Raw genomic sequence first — 15,513 nt, forward strand, 5'->3', positions numbered from 1 at the left:
TTCTTCCAGGGAACCAAAGGTGAGAACAACTCCTGGGATATTTCATGGACTCCCAGCCTTTATTTCTTTTCTGTGCTCCCTATTATCCCATATATTCTCCACACACACACACATGTGTGGCTCTGTAGGATTAGTGACTGCACTTCCCAGTATTTTTCCATGGCCTTTCCTGAGGCAGAAAGACAAAAATCCCAAAACTCCAAGCCTCAGGGGTACAAGGCCCCAGAGCTGCCTTGGTTATTCCTGGGAACCAAAGGTGAGAACAACTCTTGGGATATTATGATGTTTATACATAAATATGATATTATTTCATGGGCAGAGCACAGCCAGTGCTGAGGGATGCTCCAGACCAGGGGGGCTGCATCACTACTTATCCTCCTAATTGGTGCTTTTTATCAATTTTGCTGATTTCCTAAAATCTGTAAAAATGTTCTCATCCCTTTGGGGTGGGCTTTTGGGGACATCTTTCCATCACTGCCCCTGAAGGCCTTCAAATAAAGATCTGCCCTTTTACTAAATCATCTCCAGTTTCATTTCCAGGGTGGCAGCACCACCTTCACCCCAGCACTGTTTAGGCAGGGCTGGGTGTGCCCTGCTCAGCTGAGGGCACAAATCCTCCCTTTTCCTCTCACCAGGTGCCTGTGCCAGCCTTCCCCAAGAGGAGCTGGACACCAGGCCCTGTTCCTGCCTCAGGACACAGGAATGTGCTCCTGATGTCACCAGCACTGCCACCAGCCCCAGGCAGGGCCAGCAGGCAGGGCAGTGAAAACAAAGATTAACCAGCACAAACAGCACAAGGAGCTGGAGAACTCCCCAGGTGCCACCCCCTTGGCCCTGTGCCACCCCAGCCCTGGGCCCTGTGACTGCCCCATGTCCCCTGTCCCTGTGTCACACGGCTCAGCCTCCCCTGCACGGGGTCACAGCCCTGCACGGGAGCTTTGTGTCACAGACATCTTTTATGAAAAATCCTTTCCTTAGGATTTTTCCTCCTGAGAAGCTGAGAAGCCTCAGGAACAAAATGTAAACATTGATTATCTGCTGCTGTGGAATGCAACAGGAGCATCTGGGATTGGTCTCATGTGGTTGTTTCTAATTAATGGCCAACCACAGTCAGCTGGCTCAGACTCTCTGTCTGAAACAGAAACTTTTGTTATCATTCTTTCTTTTTCTATTCTTAGCTTATTCTGATGAAATCCTTTCTTCTATTCTTTTAGTATAGTTTTAATGTAATATATATCATAAAATAACAAATCAAGCCTTCTGAAACATGGAGTCAGATCCTCATCTCTTCCCTCATCCTCGGATCTCTGTGATCACGGTCACAGCTTTGCACTCCTGGCTCCTGCTTCCCAGGGATTTGCTGGGCAGGAAAACTCCCCTGGGCACAGCTCATGGGCACAGCCCCTCCAATCCCCCACTCCCAACACTGCCAGAGCCCTGCAGCAGTTGGGAAATCCAGGCCAGGCTGGGCACTGCATTCCCAGCAGCCTGGATTGCTCTGATGCCAAGGAAATCCCATTGCCAGGACTGACTGCTGCACCTCTCACCCCTCCGTGGGGACAGAAACTCTGGGGCTCTCATTAACATTCCCAATTAATCAGTGTTTTCACTGGGGCTGTAATTAACACTCCCCAATTAATCAGTGTTTTCTCCTCACTGTAACTCCAGGTGCCCCCTGCTGCTGAGCTTCCCAAGGCACTGCTGGTGTCCTGCTGCCTCCTGCTCCCAGCCCAGGGCAGGGATCCATCCCCCTGCAGCATCCCGGGGGGAATTCACTGCCATGGAATGTCCCCCGTGTCACTCAGAGCTGCCAGCAGGGGTTTGTGCCATCCCAGCAGGGCTCAGCCTCTCTGGGGTGAGCTCATGCCCAAATTCCCCAAAGCCAAGGGTGTCCTTCAGGTCCCGGGCACCTCTCTGCCCAGGTTTTGGGGACCTCTCTCCCCAGAAACCCTCCAGTTCCGTGGTGCCTTCACCCTCTCCTTGTCCCTCCACCCCTTCAAATGTTTCACTCAAATACAGCTTTAAATGTGATGTTCCCAAATTAAAAGCTCCCCAGCCTCTTTGGGGCCAGCAGGAAATCTGAGCCTGATTAGCAAAGAGCTGAGGACAATTGGTTGGGGTTTTTTTTCTTTCTCAGTGCAACAATAAATTAATTATTGCTGGCCCAAATTCACCAGGTTATTACAGTCTCTCCCAAAATCCACCCTGCAGAGGCAGGAGCTGCTGTGCTCCATGGGCTGGGACACAAATGGGAATGTGCAGAAATGCTTTTTACCAATACTTTTTTTATATATATATACTTTCAGACCTTCTGTGCTCTCCTGTGTGCCAGTTCAGAGCTAAATGGCAGAGCCATGCCCCTAACACACCCACTGCACCCAGAAGTGTCATCCCAGAGGAATGTGAGCAGCTCCAAACTGGTTACAGTCATGTCCCAACAGCACCCCGAGCCCAGGTAGGAATCAAACCCTGCTGTGGTAATTCCCAGATCCCAAATCCAGCCTGGGAAGGAAAAGACCCCTTGGTCAGAGCAAAAACCCCAGGAGGGCAGGTTTGGGCAGTTTGTGCTTTTCCACCACGCTGGCAATCCAGACCCTGGGTGTTTAATTAAAGCCTGAATGCTGAGTGGGTCAAGGGGTCCAACAGCCCCAGGAGTGTCTGGGGAACAGCCCCAGGGGGGCTCAGCTCCCTCCTCACACACCCCAGCCCAGCTGAACCTGAGGGCTCGGATCCCTGTCCCAACCTTTCCTTGGACTGTCCTGCCCCCCTGCCCCTCTGTGTCCTGCTCCCTGTCCTGTCCCCCTTTCTGCCACCCTGCCCCCTTGTCCTGTCCCCCATCCTGTAACCCTGTCCTGTCCCTGTGTCCTGCCCCCCTGTCCCATCCCCCTGCTCCCCGTTCTGTCCTGCCCTCCCTGTCCCCCTGCCCTGTCCCCTTGTCCCCCTGCCCACAGTCCTGTCCCCCCATCCTGTGACCCTGCCCCCTTGTCCTGCCCCCTTGTCCCCATGTCCTGTCCCCCTGCCCTGTCCTGCCCCCATACCCTGTCCCCCTATCATGTCCCCCATCCCGTCCCCTTGTCCCCTGTCCTGTCCCCCTGTCCCACTCCCCTGCATATCCCCCTGTCCTGCCTCCCTGCCTGTCCCCCTGTCCCACCCCCTCAACCTGACCTGCTTCCATTTCCTGTCCCCCTGCCCTGTCCCCCTGTCCTACTCCCTGCATATGCCCCTGTCCCCATCCTGTCCCACCACCCCATCCTGCCCTCCTATCCTGTGACCCTGTCCTGTCCCCCTGCCCCGTCTCCTTGTCCCCCTGTCCCCATGTACTGTCCCCCTGCCCTGTCCCATCCCCTGTCCTGTGACCCTGCCCTGTCCCCCTGTCCCATCTCCATGCCCTGTACCCCTGTTCTGCCCCTTATTCCCCTGCCCTGCCCCCCTGTCCCCTACCCTGTCCCCCAGCACTCACCATCAGCGCCGGAGCCCCTGCCAGGTTGCCACCGATGGCCGTGAAGTTGAAGGGGGACACGGCAGCCACGAAGCCCTGCAGGGACACAGGGACAGGGACATGGGGACCCTGCTGTCCCCAGGGCGACCCCGAGGGGCAGGGGGCCCAGCTCACCTCCAGCCCCCATGGAGCACAGGGACATGGGGACCCTGCTGTCCCCCAGGGTGCCCAGCTCACCTCCAGCCCCCATGGAGCACAGGGACATGGGGACCCTGCTGTCCCCCAGGGTGCCCAGCTCACCTCCAGCCCCCATGGAGCACAGGGATAGGGACATGGGGACCCTGCTGTCCCCCAGGGTGCCCAGCTCACCTGCAGCCCCCATGGAGCACAGGGACATGGGGACCCTGCTGTCCCCCAGGGTGCCCAGCCCCCATGGAGCACAGGACAGGGACATGGGGACCCTGCTGTCCCCCAGGTGCCCAGCTCACCTCCAGCCCCTATGGAGCACAGGGACAGGGTGCCCAGCTCACCTGCAGCCCCCATGGAGCACAGGGACATGGGGACCCTGCTGTCCCCCAGGGTGCCCAGCTCACCTGCAGCCCCCATGGAGCACAGGGACAGGGACATGGGCACCCTGCTGTCCCCTAGGGTGCCCAGCTCACCTGCAGCCCCCATGGAGCACAGGGACATGGGCACCCTGCTGTCCCCCAGGGTGCCCAGCTCACCTGCAGCCCCCATGGAGCACAAGGACATGGGCACCCTGCTGTCCCCCAGAGCCCCAGCTCACCTGCAGCCCCCATGGAGCACAGGGACATGGGGACCCTGCTGTCCCCCAGCTCACCTCCAGCCCCCGGTAGACCATGGAGTTGGTGCTGATGTCCACGCTCAGGGGCTGGCTCTGCTCCAGCTCCAGCGCGTACTTGGCGTTGAAGCGGAAGAAGTCGATGAGCTCGCCCGCGGCGTCGATCTCGGCCTGGATCACGGTCTTGGCCTGCGGGGACAGGGAGGGGATGCAGCAATGGGTGCATGGGGGGATGCAGCAATGGGTGCATGGGGAATAGGTGCATGGGGAATGCAGCAATGGGGCATGGGGAATGCAACAATGGTGCATGAAGGAATGCAGCAATGGTGCATGGGGAATAGGTGCATGGGGAATGCAGCAATGGGGCATGGGGAATGCAGCAATGGTGCATGGGGGGGTGCAGCAATGGTGCATGGGGAATGCAGCAACAGTGCATGGGGAATAGGTGCATGGGAAATGCAGCAATGGTGCATGGGGAATGCAGCAATGGGTGCATGGGGAGTACAGCAATGTGGCATGGGGAATGCAGCAATGGGGCATGGGGGAATGGGTGCATGGGGGAATGCAGCAATGGGGCAGGGAACAACGTAGCAATGGGGCATGGAGCAATGCAGCAATAGAGCATGGGGGGTGCAGCAATGGGGCATGGGGGAATGGGTGCACGGGGAATGCAGCAATGGCACACAGGGGATGTGCAAGAGTGCATGGGGGGTGCAGCAAGGGTGAATGGGGATGCAGCAATGGGGCATGGGGGAATGGGTGCATGGGGAATGCAGCAATGGGGCATAGGGGGATGCAGCAAGGGCACATGGGGGAATGGGTGCAAGGGGAATGCAGCAATGGGGCGTGGGGAATGCAGCAATGGGGCAATGCAGCAATGTTGCTGAGGGGTGCAGCAATGGTGCATGGGGGAATGGGTGCACGGGGAATGCAGCAATGGTGCATGGAGAATGTAGCCATGGTGCATGGGGGAATGCAGCAGCGGTGGATGGGGAATGCAGCAATGGTGCATGGGGGTGCAGCAATGGCACACAGGGAATGCAGCCACAGCGCATCAGGGAATGCAGCAATGGTGCATGGGGGAGGGAATGCAGCAATGGTGCAGTGCTGGCTGTGGGTGCCCCTCTCTACCAAATCAGGACACCCCCCAAATGAGGGGAGAAGAAATTATGTATCTGACTCTACTGATATCAAAAGGCTAATTAATGACTTTATTATACTATATTATCTGTATTATATTACACTGTATTACATTACATCTAAACTGAATCAGCCCAGCACTCAACTCTGCACGCACAGCATTTTGTGACCATCCCCCAACAATCCCAACACACACACACATCTGACCCTGACAGGCCAAGGAAACAAACCACCATCACTGTGGGTGAACAATCTCCATATTGCATTCTACTTTTGCCCAAACACAGGCACAGCAAGTGATAAGAATTGCTCTGCCTTTCTCTGAGGTTCAGAGAATGTGAAACCCAGAAATATTCTTGGAAGAGCTGTGCCTTGCTCTTCTCTGTGAAGAGAAATGTGGCAGCACCTCCCGAGCTCAGTTCCCAAGGGTGGGGCCTCGGGCACTGCCTCAGGCTGATCCTGCTCCCAGGAGCTGCAAGGAGTGAGGATCAGCCTGGATCCCCCCACAGAGCACCTCCAGCCATTCCCACTGCCAAAAACCACCCTGGCAGCCCCTCCTGCCCAGCCCAGCTTCTGCAGCACCCCTGTCCTAGGCTGGAAATGGGGGTGTGTATTCTGTTCCCAACTGTCAGAGGTGGGGCAAAACCCCACAGATAACTGCCCAAGGAACAGGAGATAACAGCTCCACAGATAGGAACAGAACACACACTCCCATTTCTGACCTAAGACACGGGGATGAGCTGGGAGCATTCCCAGCTCCCTCTCCCATCCACAGGAGGTCTGAGGGATATTCAGGATATTCTGTTCACGGGGCAGTTTTCTTTATCTCTTCCACAACCAATCTTCCCTTGTTGCCTGATTGATAAATGACACAAAACTCGGATAAGTTTTGTGGGTGCTTTATTAAGGGCCCGGGGAACTGGGGGACTCAAAGTCCGAGCCCCCAAATTCACGTATGGGTGCTTCCCTCTTATCCATGCAATTCACAACAAAGTCTCCAAGAAACAGTTCCCTGTTCCCCTTGCCTGGTCACAGACCCCTTGTGATACATTCCTTGGTTCACAAACAAGATCATTAATCCTCTGCTTATCTTATTCTAAGAGCATTGTATGCTGCCTCCAGACAGGTTAGCATTCTTACTTTCCTGCACTAGTTTAATTATTTATTAAATCCCTAAGACTACCTGCTAGGTTACACACAAAACCCAACACACTTTCAACGGCTACAAAACTACTTTTTAACAAACCAGTTCACACACAACTCACTCTAATGAAATATTTTGCTAAATTTCATTTCTTTTCCAACACCCTCTAGGAAATACCTTCTGTCCATGGCCACTGAGTGTCCCTGCATGGCTGATCCAATTCCATCATCCCATGGGGAGTTGCTCTGCCCAGGGGAGGAGCCAAGCATTCCTACCTGGATCCAATCTGAGCTTTGGGACACCAGGGCAGCCTTTGCCCCCTGCATTCCCAGAGGAGCAGCTTTCTGCTGCCCTGCATGGCCAGAGGGAGCCCAGGCCCATCTGCAGCAGCCCTGGAGCTGCAGAGGAAAACTCCCCCCTTGTGCAGGATCCCTGCTGCAGCAGAGCCACAGCTGGCACTGCAGGAGGGCTGAGCCCCCATGGGATGGGGCTGGGACACCCCCTGACACACAGGGGGTCAGATCAGATTCTCACTCTGACAATAGTTTTTTGTTGGCTTTTCTTTGTTTGCGCTACTACATTTGTATTTTAATTTTCCTAGTACAGAGATGTTATTCCTACTCCCATATCTTTACCTGAGAGCCCCTTAATTTCAAAATTATAACAATTTGGAGGGAGAGGGTTCACATTTTCCATTTCAGGGGAGGCTCCTGCCTTCCTTAGCAGACACCTGGCTTGTCACCAGCCCATCCCGACCTGTCCCACCATGGTCTTGGCCAGCACTTCTGCTCTCCTCGGGCCACTCAGCATGTCAGCTGCCTTCAGGAAGATCTGGGCTCGATCCTGCACAGGCTTCAGGTCCCACTCCTTCCTGGCTGCCAGGGCAGCGTTAATGGCCTTGTTAATGAGCTCCTGTGGAGGCAAAGGGGAAAAGGCAGCAAGCAGGAGCCTCTGCAGGCTTTCACAGGGCATGAAAGAACATTGTGGTGGTGTTCACAGGGGTCTCAGGTTGAGGGAAGAGATGAGGATCTGAATCCATGTTTCAGAAGGCTTGATTTATTATTTTATGATATATATTATATTAAAACTATACTAAAAGTATAGAAGAAAAGGTTTCATCAGAAGGCTGGCTAAGCTAAGAATAGAAAGGAATGATAACAAAGGTTTGTGGCTGGGACACAGAGCTCGAGCCAGCTGACTGTGATTGGCCATTAATTAGAAACAACTTTATGAGATTAATCCCAGATGCACCTGTTGCATTCCACAGCAGCAGATAACCATTGTTTACATTTTGTTCCTGAGGCTTCTCAACTTCTCAGGAGGAAAAATCCTAAGGAAAGGATTTTTCATAAAAAGATGTCTGCAACAACAGACATTTTCATAAAAAGATGTCTGCAACAAGCTCACACTGCTGTTCTCAAGGTGAAGAAAAAAAGGGAAGTTTATTTTCTGACTCTAACATTAATAGTTTTCTAAGAGTGACAGTGGATTGGAGGGTGACAGTGCCACCTCTCCAATGACACTGGGCAGACCAACAGTCTATCAACATTTTTTCTTCTCCTGTAAAGGAATGTAAAACAATGAGTTATTTACAGGAAGTGTGTGAGAAAGTTTGCTACAAGAATGTCAACATCAGAAGGCTTAGAAAATCTTCAAAAACCAGAACAACGCTGCCCACCACCAGCTCACAGGGAAAACGAGGGGTCACCCACCCCAGGCACAGACCACTGGTGCCATCACAACCCCAAGGTGGGTTTGTTCCAGGATCCCTGGGGCTTGGAAAGGCTCTGGAGCCTCCCTGCTCACAAAATTAATTTCACTAGCTAAACCAAGGCCAAGTGCTGCTGCTTCCCAAAAAAAAACCAGCCAGGAAGAGGGGGGACAGAGAGGTGCACTCACCTTGTTGGCATAGCAGTACTTGGCCACCTTGTGTGCATGGTTGAAGGGCTGGGGAGAGAAGAAGAAGCTCTGTAGGAACCAGTCCCGGGGTTCTCCTGCAGGGCCCCCCCTGCTCTGCTCCCCCCCATTCAGTGAGACCCCCCTGACTCACCGAGACCTGGTACCTCACTGTGGGGGTCCACACCTCCTCCCCCCCAATCACACACGGGATGTCCTCGGTCTTGTCCTTCAGGTCAGCCAGGGCCTGGCAGAGAGGAGAACGTGGTGGGAGCAGCTCCCAGCCCCTCCAGCCGCCCTCCATCCCCCTTCCCACGGGCAGAGGGAACTGGGAACAGGCTCTGGGCACGGGGCAGGGCAGGATGGGGCTGTCACACCAGGGAGAGCCTGGGGTGCCCTGCAGCACCTGCAGCACAGCCCAGGGCCCCCCCAGCCCCCAAACCCCCCAAACCCTGGCAGCGGTACCTTCTGGAGCGCCTCTCGCTCGGGGCTCCCCGGCTTGAACTCCAGGATGGGCTCGTTGGTCACCTGGATGGCCGGGCCGTGCTGCCATCGCCGCCTGCGACGGGGCAGGACAGGAACCACTGCAACCCTGCTGTTCCTGCCTTCCCCAGCACCGGGGACAGCTCGGCCACGGGGACACCTCGGTCCTGGGGACACCTCCATCACGGGGAACATCTCAATCTCCAGGGAACACCTCAACCCCTGGGGACACCTTGGTCCTGGGGACACCTTGGTCCTGGGAACACTTCAATCATGGGTGACACCTCCATCCCAAGGGACACCTCGATGCCAGGGGACACCTCGGTCATGGGGACATCTCCATCACAGGGGACATCTCAATCCCCAGGGGACACCTTGGTGCTGGGGACACCTCAGTCCTGGGCGACACCTCAGTGCCAGGGACACCTTGACCCAGGGACACTTCAATCATGGGGGACATCTCAATCCCCAGGGAACACCTCAGTGCCAGGGCACACCTCCATCACAGGGAACACCTCAGTGTCGGGGGACATCTTAATCCCCAAGGGACACCTCAATCCCCGGGAGACACCTTGATGCCAGGGGACACCTCAGTGCTGGGGGACATCTCAGTCCCAGGGAACCCCTCAGTGCCGGGCGACACCTCCATCCCAAGGAACACTTCAATCACGGGAGACATCTCAATCCCCAAGGGACACCTCCATCCCGGGGAGCACCTCAGTGCTGGGGGACACCTCAACCTCTGGGGACACCTTGGTCCCAGGAACACCTCGGTCCCGGGAACACTTTGGTCCTGGGAACTCTTCAATCATGGGTGACACCTCCATCCCGAGGGACAACTCAATGCCAGGGGACACCTCGGTCGTGGGGGACACTTCAACCTCTGGGGACACCTCAGTGCCAGGGACACCTCGGTCCTGGGGAACAGCTTGATCAAGGGGACACCTCGGTCCCAGGAACATCTCAGTGCCAGGGGACATCTCGACCCGGGGACACTTCAATCACAGCGGACACCTCGACACCAGGGGGACACCTCAGACCTCAGTGCTGGGGGACACCTCGGTCCCCAGGGACACCTCCATTGCAGGAGACACCACGGTCCCAGGGACACCTTAATCCCCAGGGGACACCTCGATCCCGGGCTGCCCCCCAAACCAGCCCCTGCTCCATCCCTCCCGCTGGAGCCGGGAGCCGAGCTCGGCCCTCACCCTTAGCCCAGCACCCTTCCCTCGCTCGGCAAAAAGCGCTGGGACAGGTGTTTTAAAGGAACGAGGCACAGGATCGATTTTTAAGGAAAAAGGAACAGGATCGATTTTTCGGGAAAGAGCTGCGGATCGACCCGGGCTGCTCCAGCGCTCCGGCGGCTCCTGGCAAAGTCCAGGGGCCAAAAGCCGGACGGGCACCCTGAGCTGCCCCCGGTCACCGGACCTTGGCACTGACCAGCCACAGGAACGGGATACGCTGGCCAGATCAGAGATAATGCCCGGAAAAGGGGGGAAATGGGAGAAAAAGGAGGGGGAAATGAAGGGAAAGAGGGAGAAAACGAGAGGGAAAGGGGAGAAATGAAAGTGAAACGGGGAGGAAACGAGAGGGAAAAGGGAGAGAAACGAGAGGGGAAAGGGGGGGAAACGAGAGGGAAAGGGGAGAAACGAGAGGGAAAGGGGGAAAAACGAAGGGAAAAGGGGAGAAACGAGAGTGACAAGGGGGGAAACGAGAGGGAAAGGGGAGAAACGACGGGGAAAAGGGGAGAAACGAAGGGGACAGGGGGAAAAACGAAGAGGAAAGGGGGGAAAACGAAGGGGAAAGGGGGGAAAACGAAGGGGAAAGGGGGAAAAACGAAGGGGAAAGGGGGAAAAACGAAGGGGAAAGGGGGGAAAAACGAAGGGGAAAGGGGAAAAGCGAAGGGAAAAGGGGGAAAACGAGGGGGAAAACGAGGGGGAAAGGGGAGAAACGAAGGGGAAAGGGGGAGGAAAAAGAGCAAACAAGGAGAAAAGGAGAAGACAAGGGAGAAAAGGGGGAAAGCAAGGGGAGTAAAGGAGGAAAACCAATAGGAAGCAGCGGAAAACAGGTGGAAACAAGGGTAAAAGGGAAAACAAGGGCTAAACTGTGGAAAGCGGGTGGGAAAGGAGAAAACAAAGGGGAAAACGAGGGAAACAAGGGCAGAAAAAGGAAGAAGGAGGGAGGAACAAGGGGGACTGAGGGCTGGCAGTGCCCGCAGCTGGCAGCGGGACAGTGCCCGGGGATGGCAGGAGCGGCAGCGGAGCCCGAGCCCGCCCCACGCGTTGGAAGGGGGCAAGGGAAGGGAAGGGAAGGGAAGGGAAGGGAAGGGAAGGGAAGGCAGGAGCCCTCACTCACCCGCAGCCCCTCAGCGCCCGCAGCCGCCGCCACATCCCGGCCCCGCCGCGCTCCCGGCCCGCGGCCGCCACCACCCACCGCGCGGGGGGAGGGAGGGGCGGGGAGGAGACGCAACCATCTATTAATTAATAAATTAATAAACCCCTGAGGGCGGCGGTCTGGAGGGGCTGCCCCGCGCCCGCCGCTCGCTGTGTGTGAGGGTGCTGGCCCTGTCCCCCCTCTACCCGTGGGGTGCCCGTGGGGTGTCCCCATTGGCGTGTGTCCCCCCCCCCGCGCGGTGATGGTTGCGGCCGGAGCGGGGGGCGGTGGCGCGCGCGGCACGTGGGAGGGGGCGGGGCGCGGGAAGGAGCCAAAAATCCTTTAAAAAAGGGAAATTCGGGAAAAACAACAACAAAAGCGGCCCGAGGAGAGGCAGCGGCTGGGACTGTGCCCGGAGCTCAGCGGGTCCGAGCTGCCCGAGAACACATGGGCGGGGAGAAAGATAAAAGCAACTGAGAATCCCTTTGGGAACTGAAAATTACCGAAAATTTGATGATTTTAACCCAAAGGAGGTGCCTGGAACGGAAAATTACCGAAAATTTGATGATTTTAACCCAAAGGAGGTGCCTGGCTGGGGCGTAGGGCCAGGAGGAAGCTGAGGTGTGCAGGGGATGCTTTCGTTTCCATGCAGAGCCATGTCTCAAGAGCTGCAGCTGAAGGACGCTAATTTTGAGGGGATTTCGAGCTATTTTATGTTCCCAAATCACCTGGGCTGGGCGGATTTCCAGACCCGAGGATGCTCCTCCCTCCCCAGACCCAAATCCTTCTGCTGTGGAGACGTTCTCCACCCCAAGAATGAACACGCGGAGCCGTTCAACCAGGAGTTTGGTGTTTATTTTATAGTTTTTTGTGGTTTTTCATCGTCACCAGAGACCGACTGGGGCCTGTTCCATGGGCAGGGCAGGTACCGAGGGCTGAGCTCCGGCCCGGGCTGGACGGAGGGATGGGATGGACACCGGCTGGACATGGGATGCACCTGGGAGGGGATGGTGGGCTCGGTTTTGGCACTAAAAAAAGGAAAAATGGAGCAAATCCGCCGAGCTCAGAGGAGATTGGGATGTTCTCGGGGCTCCTGCTGCCGTGGATTGGATTCTCGAAGCGTTTCGTGGTCCCAAATCCACTGGTGGTGTGTCCCATTCCAGCCCCAGGAGAATCCTCCAGCCTTTCCCCACCCAACAGCATCATCAGTGCAGTCTTTTCTGTTCCAATGAGCTAATATACAGAATATAAAGCACGGTATTTACAGGGGACGGTAAACCAGGGGCGTTCCCACACCATCAGTAGTTCATTGTCACGGGGATAACAGAAAATCTCGGGTGACCTAAAGAGGAACCGACAAGAAGTGACACAGCAGGAGGGAAGAGGCATCAATGCCTCCCGCTCGAACACGATAAATAATAAATAATCTTTTTTTTGGCAGAAGGTCGCTACATTTGCTTTAACCACAGGAAGGTGTTTTAGGGACTGGATTGCGAGTTTTTTGGTGAAACACAAAGGAGTGTGTTTAGCGAGGTTGGACCGCCCTCAAACCCTCTCCGATAAACAGAAATTTGGGGTTTTGGGGTGGCAGTCTGGGCAGCTCCACCGGGTTGGTGGCACCGAGGTGCTCTGGGCTGTGCTGCCACAGAGACGACACCGGTCTGAAGCCACCCCGGGGGTTGTTTTAAGCTTTAACATCATTTCCCTCCAAAAAAAAAGGAGCTGGCCAGACCCACAAGCACCCCCTCACCGAGTGCTTCACTGTTGGAGTGCCTCAGAATAGGGGGGAATGCTGATTTCTGCAATCAAACACCCACATTTAAACACAACTTATTGCTCCTTCAAAAGAGAAGCTCTGAAAGGCTCCTGCAAGCACAGAAGGGTCTGAGGACGATGAATTCACCCCAGAACACACAGGAGGGAAGGCTCAGGTGTTTCCTCATGCTCTGCCAAGGGCCTGGCCCGGCCCCGAGCGTTCCCTGTGCGGGGAGAGGGGCTGGGATCCCATTCCCATGGAGAATTCCCAGCAGTGCCCCCAGCTCCCCTCTGCTGCCATCCCCACCAGGACAGCTCCTGCTGCCTCCTTGGTAATTTTATTTCTCGGTTAAAACACAAATCACATCCCACTAAAAACCTCAAAATCCAGGTTTGGGTGGCAGCCCCAGAGGCAAAGAGCTCTAAGGGCTGTGTGCTCCCCTGCAGCCCAGCAGGAGGACAAAAACCCCAAAATTCCTGAAATTTCCTGGGAAATCCTCACTGAGCGTCCCTGCCCCATGCAAGCGCTGGGATGTCTCAATTTAACCGGGATAAATCATTCCTTAAACACTCAGCTCTAAAATGAGGCACTCCAACGTGAAACCTCCCAGCTCTGCAGCTCTTCCAACACAAACATCCTTCCCCTGTTCCCAGAGCCAAGGGAAACACCAGGAACAGCTCTGGGAGCACCCACGGCCCTGCCACAGCCAGCTCCTGTTTTTGCTGGCAGGAATGACCATGGAAAGGAAAATTAATATAATCTCACTTTAGAAGCAGCTCTGGATGCGGATTCAGGCACTATTCCCATCTGTTGTTCTGTTTTGTTGAGTTAATCCCGATTTCTACAGGTACAAATTGAATTCATAATTTAATTTTTTATTACCCAGGCAGAGTTTAACCCCTGTCCTGCCACACTGCAGAGACCCAGGAGGTGCTGACCCTTTTCCAGGAGCATCCTCCCAGTGAGGGGAATGGAACAAAACCGCAGGGAAGGGAATAAAATCAATTCAGCAGCAATTCTGCAGAGGCAGAGGAGATGCTGGAGCTGCAGCCTCCCCTGCAGGAAGCCACTGTGAGTGCTCCACAGCCAAACCTGCCCTGGTTATTTCCATGTTGACTCCTGGAACCATCAGAGGATTTGGGGGTCCCATGAGAGCAGGAGAGACTTTACAAGGGAACAATTGCATCTGCCAACAGAAATCTGTTTGCACTTTAAAAACCTCTGATAAAAATAGAATATATACTGTGTTTTTATAAATAGATTACACATTTAGCTTACATGAGTTTCATTACATTCCCCCCCAAACTTTTTTTTTTTTTTAAAGAATTTTGCTTTTTTTCCTTGTGTGAACTAAGATGATCGTCACTAAATCTTTGAAAAACATGTTTGTACCACATTATTCTTTAAAACATTTGTACCACATTATTCTTTGGACATTTTTGAACAACATGCATCCACAAACTGCCATTTGTTTACTGAAAACATTTTTTTTTTGTACAAACCCAGTTTAGGAATTTGATGTATTATTACACTGCTAGCGAGCAAAAAAATTTGCTTCCTTGAAATCCCCTTTTAAAAAATGAGAAACGATGAGGAGGATTTTCTGACTGGAAATCTAAAAAAGTGTCAATATGACACCGCATTAAGAATAGAAAACGAAAATAAAGTATTTACAGCTTTACAAAGGAAAAAAGAAAGAGGTCATCAAAATCATTTCCAGCATTTTTACAATTAAATTCCTTTTTTAAATTTTTTTTTTTTTTTCCTCCTCTGGCAAGCTTTGATCTGGTGCCACACACACGGAGCAGGAGCAGCAGCACAGCTGGACTTGGACACAACGACCTCCCAAAACCCCCAAGGACCAACCCCAGCTGCCCCAAAGGGCTGGCCCAGCCTAAATGAACATAAACCCCGAGCATGAAAACACCTTTTCTGCTTCAGAAATGGATCAAATGTGGTCACAGAAAGACACCGACACCCATGGGAACCTCTACTGTCCTACACACATCACCACCGTGCACGTGAGCTCTACACCCTCTGCTACACCCACAGCCCCCTCAGCCACCCCAGTGTGGGGTCCTGCCCACCCCACACCCCAATTCCTGATAAGGGAATTCCCACTGTGGGTGCTCCTGCCCACCCCACACCCCAATTCCTGATAAGGGAATTCCCTCAGCACCCTCCCGCCCACTCCACACCCCAATTCCTGATAAGGGAATTCCCACTGTGGGTGCTGCTCCCCACCCCACACCCCAATTCCTGTTGTGGGAATTCCCTCAGCACCCTCCTGCCCATCCCACACCCCAATTCCTGATAAGGGAATTCCCACTGTGGGTGCTGCTCCCCACCCTACACCCCAATTCCTGATATGGGAATTCCTTCAGCATCCACTGTCCATCCCACACCCCAATTCCTGCTTGGGAATTCCCACTGTGGGTGCTCCTCTCACCCCACACCCCAATTCCTGCTTGGGAATTCCC

General features: G+C 54.6%; 1 protein-coding gene across 1 annotated transcript in view; it reads right to left on the minus strand.

Annotated features, from left to right (window-relative positions):
• ALDH4A1 (aldehyde dehydrogenase 4 family member A1) overlaps window positions 1-11,314 on the minus strand; it is a 30,817-nt gene extending 19,503 nt beyond the window's left edge. Inside the window, 7 exon segments of the mRNA XM_063176716.1 lie at window positions 3,461-3,535; window positions 4,281-4,430; window positions 7,282-7,437; window positions 8,425-8,472; window positions 8,576-8,668; window positions 8,887-8,980; window positions 11,260-11,314. Coding sequence (XP_063032786.1) covers window positions 3,461-3,535; window positions 4,281-4,430; window positions 7,282-7,437; window positions 8,425-8,472; window positions 8,576-8,668; window positions 8,887-8,980; window positions 11,260-11,294 — 651 coding nt within the window. The 5' untranslated portion in view covers window positions 11,295-11,314.
• Between the last annotated feature and the right edge of the window lie 4,199 nt (window positions 11,315-15,513).

Source organism: Melospiza melodia, chromosome 26 (assembly GCF_035770615.1).
Source record: "Melospiza melodia melodia isolate bMelMel2 chromosome 26, bMelMel2.pri, whole genome shotgun sequence".
NCBI lineage: Eukaryota > Metazoa > Chordata > Aves > Passeriformes > Passerellidae > Melospiza > Melospiza melodia.